This window comes from Phyllostomus hastatus, unplaced genomic scaffold (assembly GCF_019186645.2).
Source record: "Phyllostomus hastatus isolate PE091 unplaced genomic scaffold, TTU_PhHast_1.1 phas_scaffold_501, whole genome shotgun sequence".
NCBI classification, from domain to species: Eukaryota; Metazoa; Chordata; class Mammalia; order Chiroptera; family Phyllostomidae; genus Phyllostomus; species Phyllostomus hastatus.
Genome location: NW_025334033.1, coordinates 61,087,847 through 61,099,293, shown reverse-complemented (window position 1 = coordinate 61,099,293; position 11,447 = coordinate 61,087,847). Strand labels below are relative to the sequence as shown.

Here is an 11,447-nt window from a genome sequence, read left to right as displayed (position 1 = left end):
TGTAAAGAAGAGTTGGCCAGATGAAGAGTAGGGAGAAGAAAGGAATCTGGGAAGCAAGCCTCTCCTCCAGGCTCCGCATGCGGGGACCTGGCGCTGCTGGGTTTGGCCCGGGCGAAGGTTGCATGTGGGGGCGTGGCAGCGGGAGAGGCTGGGGAGATAGGCAGGCGCTGGGTTCTGGAAGAGAGTCTTGGTGCCAGCTACGGGGCCAGCACTTACTCTGAATCTCTGAGGCGCCCGAAGAGGAGCTTAAGTACCGTGTGGATGTGATTGGACTTACACCTCAGAGATTGCCTCCAGGCTGCGTCGTGGAGGATGGATTCAAAGGAGGCTGTCCCAGTGGCTCAGGTGAGCGACCAAGGTCTGAACTAAGAACAGTGAGGACAGATGTGAGTCAAGGGCAGCCTGTTCTTAGCTCCCTCTCGCCCCCTCCCCCGTTTCAACCATGTTTCTTCTTATCTTGGCCTCCCAGAAATTTCATGGTAACTTGCTCCTTTTCATCCGGAAACAAAGCAGCTGTCCCATGGAAATGGGCAAACAAGGCCTGGAAAGGGGTGGGGGGACACTCTTTCTGCTCTTCTCAGAGGCAGACCATGGCTGAAACCAGCTGCTGTGACAACCCTGGCAGGTGGGGCTGGGATAGTCCACGCTTCCTGTCTCCTTTTCTCTTCCCGACGCCCGCCCTCACCCCCAGCCTGTGCCCAGGGCAGCGCTTGGGGATTCCAGGCACAGCCGGACCTTGGGGCTCTGTGGAAGCTCTGGGCTTTGGTGCACGTGGCCCTGGAAGAATTCCAGGCCCGAGAGGCAGTGGGAGGAGAGGGCAGGTGTTCTCTGCCGCTCGCCAGTGCGTTGTAGTCACAGTTGCACTTGCCTGGGTCAATAGGCAGAGTCATGTTGCTGTGCGACCATGGCGCCTCTGAAGTGGCCGCATTCCAGGTTACCAGGAGACCCTGAATCCTGTGGGTGCTGTTTGTTTCCCGTGGTGTGTGACGAGTGGAGGCACTTGGGGTTAAGTGTCTGAAGACAGGTCCAGGGACCCGCATTGCTTATGAGCTTGTGATAGGCTGGTCAGTGTCACCATGTGGGGCCTCGGTTTCTCTCCCGTCAAGGGGAGGGAGATCATGACCACCGCCCTTTGGTGAAAATACATGAGGTTCACGCATGATAAGATCCTTGTCAACTCTTCCAATAACTCTGAAGGCAGGGAGGTGTTTCATTCACTTGTATATCCCCAGGGCCAAGCATGGTGCCTGGGAAATGCAAGTGTTTGTTGACTGAATACATGACTGGATGGTACGGTGAAGTGCACAGGACACGGGAAGTCCTGAATAATGTGAGATTATTAGGAACTTGTTCAACCAGGCAAAAGCAGATTTCCACCTGCGCCCTCATAAACACCTTTTACGCACGAGGGTAAAAGACGGAATGGGCTAATGTTTGTGAGGGATGCTTGTTGTCTTTCACCCTTCCCTGTCGCCTCAGTGGGAGTCACGTAGCAGGGCGGGCTGTTACTCACGTGACCCATCCTTCATGGGTTCGTTATGTGGCAAAACCCTCCGTCACCTCCAGGACACTAAAGTCAGTCTGATAGCCTGGGAAGTGTTTTCATGCCTGTCTGAGATGGATGCCTTTCCGAGTTTTGGGTGCAAGGGCCTTTCCCACCTGGAATGCCCTTGTCTCCTGTTCTTCTGTTCCCATGCTCCAGAGGCGAGCCGGCTTGGAAGTCAGACTCCTGTCATTTCAATCCTGGCCCCCCACTCTCTGCCCGCTTGGCCTCGGTTTCCTCACGGAGCCTCTCTGGGTCTCAGTGTCCTTCTCCGTGAAGTAGGGATGTGTGGTGGCCGTGAGCGGGCATGCACCTCACCGGCCTCCAGCCATAGGGAGTGTTACGGACCGAGAGCCGGGGCAGCTGCTGTGGGATCCACTGTGGGCTTGTCCCGTGGCCGTATTTCCCGTGGGCTGCTCCCAACCAATGACTGGGTGCAGCAGGGACCCTAAGGCGGAGTCTTCCTGGGAGATCCCGGGCTCCTCAGATGGGCGACCTTGGCTCGAGAACTCCTTGATGGCCATGTTGAACCTTCCCAGGCTGCAGGTGGTCTAGGACAGCAGTCCCCAACCTTTTTGGCACCAGGGGCCAGTTTTGTGGGAGACAATTTTTCCACAGACTAGGGTAAGGGGGATGGTTTGGGGAGGATTCAGTCTCATTCCATTCGAGCTCACCTCCTGCTGTGCAGCCCGGTTCCTAACAGGCCTAGACCGGTACTGATCCGAGGCCCAGAGGTCAGGGACCCCTGGTCTAGGATGCTTGTGTCCATCCTTCCCTCCCTCTCTCCTTTACTCGGGGCCACACTCACAGTGAGTCTGCCGGTTGTTTCGCTTACTGAGATCCATGCACAAAATCCACTCTCGGTGTCAGCTTCTGGGAGGGCCTGGACTCACACCGCGTGGGGATGCCGTGTGGTGAGGACCAAATGCAATGATGTAAGCAAAGTGTTTAGTAGGTTGACAGGCACAAAGTAAGTGCCCAGTAAGTGGTGGGACATCCCGTTACCTTCACCACCACCTTGGTCACCATCACCTGGCCATGTGGCTTCTTTGCTGGCTTCAGGCACAGAGAGCTCCTGTGGCATCCCAGGTCCCAGGCAACTTTGTGTTTGAATGAGAGTTAGAGTGAGGGCACCTGTGGTTTCTGAGGAGAAGGAATGGGTTCATCAAAGCACCCTTTGCAAACGTATCCCATTAAAGCAAAAGGCACAAACCAGATTCTTCTCCAGCCAATGAAATGTGCCACCATCTGCTTTGCTAAGACAAGCAACTCCATTTTTAGGCCAGTGCACAAAAGGTTTGTCGTATTCTGAGGTCCCTGCCAGTACTCTTGTTATCTACAAATATACTCCAGTGAGTAACCAGGGCAACTCATCTGCTGCTCCTGAGAACCCTGTGGGGGTAAAAAAGTTGTCCATTATTCATATTTTGCAGATAAGAAAAGGGAGATACTAAGTGGCAGTTTCAAGGTTACCCAGACACTCATAGGTTTGGGACTGAAACTGTGGTTTTTGCTCCTGATGCTTTGGAAACTCAGGGATTGGTAGATTCTGTTCAAACTCGGTTCCCAAGGACGGTCTCTTAGCGAACTGGTACCGTGAACTGGCTGGAAAAGACCTTCCTCAAGCCCAGTTCTGCCCGGCCTCGGGTCCTCGAAGCCCTGGACCCACCCGTGATGCAGGAGTTGGTGACGGAGACGCAGCTGCAACTGGCCGCCAAGCTCAGGGCCTCCATCTATCATCACCCAGTGAGGCTCCATCCCGAGGGTTGTTACCTGGCGCTGTGGACTGTCACTGCCCCCACCCCCAAGCTGGGAGGGACTGTGACGTGTCCCCACCACCGCAGGTCCTTGTCTCCGTTTGGTGCTAAATAAGTGCTTGTTGCGGCGGATCGTGGTGATTCCGTTGGAGCTTTGTTTATAGTGTGAAGGAATTATCAGCAATAACAACAACAGAAAACAAATATTTGCTTTATGCTAGGCATTGTGCCAAGGTATTCAAATCCGGTGATTAAAAGACGAGCTTCCTGACTCCAAGGAGTTTATGGGCTTGTGGGGAGATGGACGTGCTACGTGTGCCTGGAGAGTCCAGGACCACCTCACAGGGGAGGCAGCTCTGAGCTGAGACTGAGCAGGACGGCAGGGGGGGCGTCGCCCAGGCAGATGAGGGTGGGGAGGGGGCTACTGGCCGAGGAGCGTGTGGTGGTGAGAACGGCGCTCTGCTGTGCCGGAGGGCCCGCTGTTCAGTCTTGCTGCAGTGTCAGGTTGTTTGGCACTTAACACTACGCATCTGCACTGAATGTACGGTCCGGATGTGCCAACATCCTCTTCCTTCCTTCCGTTCTTCATTCATCTCATCAGCCATCATTGACCGGCCTCCCACTGCGTGCCAGGCACCGCGCAGGACACTGGGGTGCAAAGGCGAGGGGCAGACACAGTGCCTGCCCTCCTGGAGCTCTGAGTCGGATGGCAGGTAGACAGGCTCTGTGAACAACACGGTGTGCTAGGTGAGGGCCAAGGGAGACACGTTCGTGGGGGTGTGTTCGTTCCTGTTGCTGCCGAAACAAATCCCTGCATACGTGGTTGCTTAAAACAACACAGATTTATCGTTTTGTGTTTTCGGAGGTCAGAAGTTCAAAATCTTCCTCTGTGGGAGGAAATTAAGGGATAGGCAGGGCTGGATCCTTCTGGAGCCTCCAGGAGAGAATCTGTTTTTTTGCCTTTCCAGCTTCTAGAGGCTGCCCCAATCCCTCAGCTTGTGGCTACTCACTCTGACCTGTTTCTGTCCTTGCATCTCTTTCTCCCTCTGGCCCTCTCGCCTCTTTCCTCTAAGGACTCTTAACTGAGCTCGCCTAGATAACCCAGAGAAGTCTCCCTATCTCTGGGTCCTCCCCTGAATCACATTTGCAAAGTCCCTTTTGCCATGTCAGGTGATACAGGCACAGGTCCCAGAGATGAGGATGCGGACATCTTTGGGGTGGACATGATTCTGGAGACCACAGGAGGAGCAGGAGAGAGGAGCTTCCAGAAGTGCTATGTAACCCCATTCTCATGGGTCAGGAGGTGGGTGGCAGTGGAAGCAGGGAGGTGACCCAGGAGGCTGCCGGATTGGTCCAGGCATGGCCTGGATGGGGCTGGCGGCCTGGGTATGATGAGAGCAGAAGGGATTGAGATAAAATAACTGGGAGGTCGAGTGAGATCAAGGCTGGAAGAAAGCCTAGATGAGGCTCATCCTCTCAAAGTCAAGGCCAAGTAAGGACTTCAAGGTAGCATTTTCAGGGAAGCGTGAGCAAGAACGTAATTCCCAGGGGGCTGATTCTAATTCTTAAATCTTTCAATCACAGGTCCCAGAGAGTTTTTATGTTCATGTAGGTTAGAAGGAAATGTACCATGTGATGATTTTATTTGCTAGGATAATGTTCAATAAAGGCTGATTGCTCAGGCTGGTTTCCGAAGAGAAAAGCCTATTCTGAGTCTCGGGGAGGAAAGGCTGGTGCGCCGACCTGCGTTACCAGAGGCGGCCAGCCCTCTGGCCAGAGGTTGCCAGGGCCGTCGGTGTTTTGAACAAGGAGTGACATTCCTGCGCTTTTATTTACTTTGAGTTTCCCAAGGCGGAGATTGAGCAGTTTAGCTCTCAGGAGTGAGACTGTTTGCCCTGCTTAGGTAATTACGTTGGTCATCTCCTAATACCTTGTTTACACAAAGGTTGGGCTGCACCACAGCAGAGGCTATATAATAAGTGGTCGTAAAATAAAGGGAGAGCAAAATCAAAATGGCACGGCCGTTTTCGGAAATGCCGGACACTGTCATGGGGACACCACTCCCCTGCGCTTCCCACCGTTCCGGGAGAGACTCCGGCTTCGCCCATTTATTTCCAGGTAACAAAACTGCTCTCTCAGAGACCAGGGCCCTTTGAGAACTCCGTGTGTGCTGCAAACGAGGGGAAATTTCTTTTCCGATGGCTTCGTATTGGAGGGAAGTAGAAGAAACATCTTACTACTAATAGAGCAGGCGTGATCACATCGGAGTCATCACATTTTTTGTTGAGAGGTGTGTTTAGGAGGCGTGTTCTTATCATTGTTTTTTTCCAGGGAACCAAGTTAATTGGCATAACACATCGCTAACTGCTTCCTTCTCTCACGGTGCCCAGCTTTCTTGTGCTTCGCCGTGAGTAGTCTCCGGACGCCCAGACCCTCTTCCCTGTGCCCCCCTCGCAGCCAGCCCACCCTTCTCTCCTTTGATTCATGACCGCGGCCCTCGACATCAGGGACTTCTAACCTTGCTGCTTGTCCACCTCCTCTCTGCTTTTTGGTATCACCTAGCCCTCAGTACTTGGACAGAGTAGCTGGGTCACTCTTGCTCCTTTCCTCTCCGTGTGGAACAATATGTCTGTTTTTCCAATATGGTCATTTGCTGTGTATCTTATATATTATTTCAACAAGGAAGAGGAGTGATAACAGAGACCTGGCTTCAAACTGGGACCCTTGTAGAAGAAGAATATAAGTATTTGAAACTCAATGAATAACTTTGTGTTTTAAACTAGGACTCCTGGTGCCCAATTTTTTTTTTCCCCAGAACTGAAATAGGGAGCGGACCACAGTCCCTGCATACAGCCTTGGTGCACCACTTCTGACGTTCCCCCCGGACTGCTGGCCGGAGGAGGGTGCGTGTGCTTCGTCTCTGAGCGGCTCTGTGTTCTGCACTTATAAACAAACTCTCTTTCCCCCTCTCTCCCACCCTGTTTCTCAGTGGCCGTTCCTGCAGCCGCGCCCCCAGTGTGTCAGCCCAAGGGCGCCACTGACGGGCACTACCCGGCCCCACGCCTGTCCATCTCCTCCCGCGCCACGGTGGTAGCCAGGATGGAAGGCGCCTCCCAAGGGGGCCTGCAAACCGTCATGAAGTGGAAAACCGTGGTCGCCATCTTCGTGGTTGTGGTGGTCTACCTGGTCACCGGTGGTCTCGTCTTCCGGGCGTTGGAGCAGCCCTTTGAGAGCAGCCAGAAGAATACCATCGCCTTGGAAAAGGCAGAATTCCTGCGGGATCATGTCTGCGTGAGCCCACAGGAGCTGGAGACGCTGATCCAGGTGAGCAGGGAGTGAGTGGGCCCCAGGACAACCTGTGGGGGCAGGGGATCGCATGGGTGTTGTCTTTCTGGCTCTGGAATTATCTGCCTTTGGTTATGGTGCTCCTGCGGGTTGGCGACCACCTCTCTGGGGAGGTGACATTTGAGCTGAGGCCTCAAACAAGCCAGAGAGTGAGGCATGTGATGATACGGGGGCCAGAAGCGCCACATACGCAATGGCCCTGACGTTGGAGCAGGCTGTGATCTGCGTCATCCACTTTTGGGTGTGGTGGCCAGAGGCAACAGCGGGCGAAAGGGCTGTGGATTTTCAAATTCAAGTCCACCGATGTACGCTGATTAACTTCCTGGTCCTGAAGTCTGTGTGAGACAACGGGGGTGCGAGCGTGCCCCAGGAGCCAAAGAAAGAAGGAGTTTTATTTTGAAAATGAAAAAAATATTTATTTATTAAAAATTTTCAATTGACGTTTATTGGGATGATATTGGTTAATAAAATGATATAGCTTTCAGATATAAGTGTCTATAATGTATCATCTGTGTATTGTATTGTGTGTTTATCGCTCCAAGTCAAGTCTCTTTCCATCACCACTCATATTCCCCCTTTATTCTCTCCTACCTCCACCCACCCCCTTCCCTCTGCCCATCGCCATGCTATCGTCTGCGTTCATGAGGTTTTTTTTCTTGATCTCCTCACCTTTTTCACCCAGCCCCATAGCACCCCTCCCCTCTGACAGCTGTCAGTCTGCTCTCCATCTATGAGTCTGTTTCTATTTTGCTTGTTAGTTCAGTTTGTTCATTAGATTCCACATATGAGTGAGATCACAAGGTATTGGTCTTTTTCTGGCTGGCTTATTTCCCTTAGCATAATGGTCTCCAGGTCCATCCATGCTGCTGCAAAGGGTAATATTTTCTTCTTATCTTACCATTGTGTAAATGTATCACAGCATTATTATCCACTCGTCTCCGGATGGGCACCTGGGCTGCTTCCAAATCTTGGTGATTGTAAATAGCGCTGCAATGACCACAGGGGTGCATGTGTTCAAAGAAAGAAGGAATTTTAAACAAGCTGGAATGTGTTAGCCTGTCAAGGTCAAGGAGGGTGGAGTAGGGAAAAGGTCACCGGATGTGGGATGAGGAGGCCGGTGGTGACTAGGGACAATCAATCATTTTGGTGGATTTATGGGGACAAAAAAATGGGGATAGCTGTAATAGTAATAGAATCAAGCTTGCTCTTTTTGAACACTTGCTGTGTGCTATGGTCCTTGTGTAACCCAGATATCCAGGGTAAATGGCCCATAAAAAAATGGAGGCAGAGAACTTGGGCTGCTACACAGAGAAGCAAGGCAAGGAGAGCAGAGGGGGGAGGTGGCCCGGGCAGAGGTGAACAGGGCTGCAAAGGGCTGCGGGAGGGCAGAGTCCTCTGAGGTGGTGTGATGGGAGGGGAACAAATCAGAGGCTTGAGAAGTCTGTGGAGAGAGAACTGAGTCCTGGGAGGAGGAACAGAAACAGCTGGGAGCCCAGCTGGAAGGCTTCCCCCTGGAGGTGTGGGGGGATGGCTGCCTCAGAGGCTGCAGTTTGATTTCCTGTCCACGCACCCTCCTCCTGAACCAGGAAGGGTTGTTTGTGGTGGAAGGTGGTGGCATTTACAGAGGCAAGGAGGAGTCTCGTCTTTCTGGAGGTTCTGAAATTTGGAAAGCAGAGGGATAGAAAAGATGGCTTCCTTGATTCCTTCCGGCTCTGGGACTGTCTGCATTAAATTCTAATGGCTGCCGCAACCTAGAATGCTGTAGGATTCTCAAGTCTGGGCTGGCTTATTATTCACCTATTTCAAGTTGCCACGGATCGGGTAGCGGAATTCTGAGGCTACTTGTGACCTGGCACCTTCATAGAAATAGTATTCTTTTAAATTAGTTTTGATAATCTAACTTGACTAAGATTATAAATAAAAAATATATATTTTTCCCTCTGGGAATAAATATGATTTATATATATGCCCTATAGTTTTTAAAAATAAAACTTTAAAAAGTTTTTATTTATTTATTTTTAGAAGGAAGGGAGGGAGAGAGAGAGGGAGAGAAACATCGACTGATTGCCTCTTGCATGCACCCCAGTTGGGGACCAGACCTGCAACCTATGTGCTCTGGCCAGGAATCAAACCAGCGACTTTCACTTTGCAGGATGACGCCCAACCCACTGAGCCACACTGGGCAGGACGAAAAATAAAACTTTTAAATGCTAACATTCAAGGGCAGTGTTTCATATCACTCTTTCTTGGATGGTCTTAACTTTTTTTCCTCTCATGAGCAATGCTACCAAATGTAGTGATGACAGTGCCGGACTGACGCTGCGCCAGACTTAGGCCTGGAATGCCGTCAAGAACGGAGGAAGTAATTATAGAGTAGTTTTAACCAAGAATGCGATTCCACTTAGGCATGCTGTTGTGATATGTGGTAAGATCCCTTTTATTTAGTTACAATACATATAATAACCTAAAAGGTGGTCCGAATGGAGTCCATCCACTCTTACGCTTGAATTTTCCATTCTTAGACAGTGAGATCTTGAGGAGATGGTTTATGTTTTATCTTCGCTTCCATACATAGCCTAGGCATTGCTTTGCATTTAAGTACTACCCAATAGAGAAGTGCTTTCTGAATGAGATATCAAACTAGATCTGTAACATTGGTGACGCCGTGAGATATCAGGTTATTCATGCACTTGTTTATTATTTCAGTTTTAAGTCTTTGGCTCTCTCCTTTAAGAAAGGGCTCAGAGGCCAGAACGAAGGACAGGATGGGGGAGTGGAGAGGTTCTGATTCCAGTGCCGCCATTAAGACCCATCCAAGTGTTTGAGCTGAGGCATTTGTCTGTAAAATCAGGGGTGTGTAGGTGTGTGTCCTTAAGATCATTTTTATAACAATTTGAAAAACTACGTTTTACTAGGCACCTGTTATGAGTTAGGTGCCTTACACCCATCATGCCATTTAATCTTTCCAACAGCCTTCTAAGTTCATATTATAATGCCCATTTCACAGATGAACATTATAACATCAGATAGGCATTTTATAGGTGATGCTGAAAGAGGTTGAGTAACTTTCCAGTTGTCAATGTGGCAGAGCCTGGATTCAAAGCAAGGTCTGTCTGATTCTACCTTGCCTTGCCTGGTGAGTCTACAAGGCCTTAAGTAGGTCTTACTGCAGCATAAGCTCCAGTCTTCCTTAAACATGTGCTTTAGGTATGACATTTCCTAGACTTTTAGCAGCATCAAGAACCTTTGGAGTTCCTTGCTGTGCAACAGAAGCATTTCTCTGTTTCTTCCCTCTATACCCGCTGTGTCTCAGCCCTGAACCTGGGGTACCTTAAGATCTCTGTCTGCTGCGGTTGGAGGATTTAGACTTGTGTTTATCTCCAGTTTTGGCGGGCTAAGTAGGTTTAAATGCTGAACCCGTGTCGATCAAGAATCAAGCATTATCGTTTGCCCTTCAGTTCACTGATCCCTTCACAGGATGAAAAAGCCCACACTTACAGACCAGGCAGCAGTCCTCATGTTATTCCTCTGAGCTCATAAGAATCACAGTATTTGGGATGGTTTTCTGTGTGGTGTTTTCTAAGCTAGGAAATAGTATTACTGTATCTCTTCAAGGTCTGAAAGGAGTGACCGATAGGTAGAAAATAGATTGATGGTATATATCCAGTAATACCAGGACTTTTGTCTGGATTGAGTGACTCCTCATGAAGCTAAGCTGGAGAGTGTGATTAATGTTATTAATAACAAGAACAGAGTATCCAGAACAGTATAACTCCCAGGAAATGCCCAGATAGCTTAGAAGAGCCATAGCTGGGGAGGCATTTTGCGATGAGTTAAACTACATTGTGGGGGTACCATGGGGCTCTGAAGGAGACCAGAAGGCCTTTGTCCCCGAATGGTGGAGAAAGATGGACTGGTCTAGTGGAGGAAACCATCTCATGCATCCATTTGTTCATTTGTTCTTGCAGTCATTCATTCACCTATTTTTTTAAATTGCTATGGAGCTCCTGTTGTAACAAGTGGCATACCAGGTGTTGGGGATGGGAAAGAGACTAAAACACACCTCGAGCAAGTTACTCACCTCTCTGTGATCCAGTTTATTAATGAAATGTGCCTAAAATCCCCCACCCTTAGGGCGTTGAGAGGATTAAATTCTATCATTGATGCATAGAGCTTTGAACTGCGCTTGGTACCTGTTCAAAAAATGATAGCTATTGCTGCTGCTGTTTATATTATCATTCAAGTCACTCAGACTTTCAAGCAGGAGTTCTTAATGGGAAGGGGGTTTGTGTCCACGGACCAGCCGACCATAACATCTGCAGACGTTGTTGGTTGTCCCAACTGGGCAAATGCTGCAGACGTCCGGTTGGCAGAGGCTAGGGATGCTGTTAAACATCCTACAATGTGTGGCATCATTCCTCATCACCAAGAACATCCAGTCTAACGTGTCAATAGGAGGAGAAGTGCTGGAGAAAGAGACATGTAAATTAATAATGAGAATTCATTGCATGGAGCTATTTGAAGTATGTGGTGGGGGGGGGGGGGGGAAATGGAGCCCCAGTGAGGCAAACAGGGGAGATTTTGTGGCTATTTATCTCCTACGATGATGGTCTTTTGTACCCATTTACAGATGGAGAAACTGAGGCAGTGGGAGGTGAAGTTATATGCCGAAGGTCACCCGGTCAGTAAGTGGAGGATTCAGGATTGACTCTTGGGCAGCATCTGAACTCGTAGCCCACACCCTCGAACAGAAATGTAGGAATGGGAAGGGATCATTCAGTAGGCCATGGTGAAGGGCATCC

At 50.1% G+C, this 11,447-nt stretch overlaps 1 protein-coding gene across 2 annotated transcripts in view; it reads left to right on the top strand.

The window, feature by feature from the left end:
* The first annotated feature begins 235 nt into the window (after positions 1-235).
* The window catches only part of KCNK10 (potassium two pore domain channel subfamily K member 10), a 70,586-nt gene continuing 59,374 nt past the window's right edge, over positions 236-11,447 (top strand). The window contains exons 1-2 of one of the 2 annotated variants that reach the window (XM_045821930.1): positions 236-345; positions 6,290-6,624. In XM_045821930.1, coding sequence (XP_045677886.1) covers positions 6,400-6,624 — 225 coding nt within the window. In that variant the 5' untranslated portion in view covers positions 236-345; positions 6,290-6,399. Of the gene's footprint in view, positions 346-5,317; positions 5,419-6,289; positions 6,625-11,447 lie in introns of those variants that run through there. The other variant, XM_045821929.1, reaches the window with a different exon arrangement.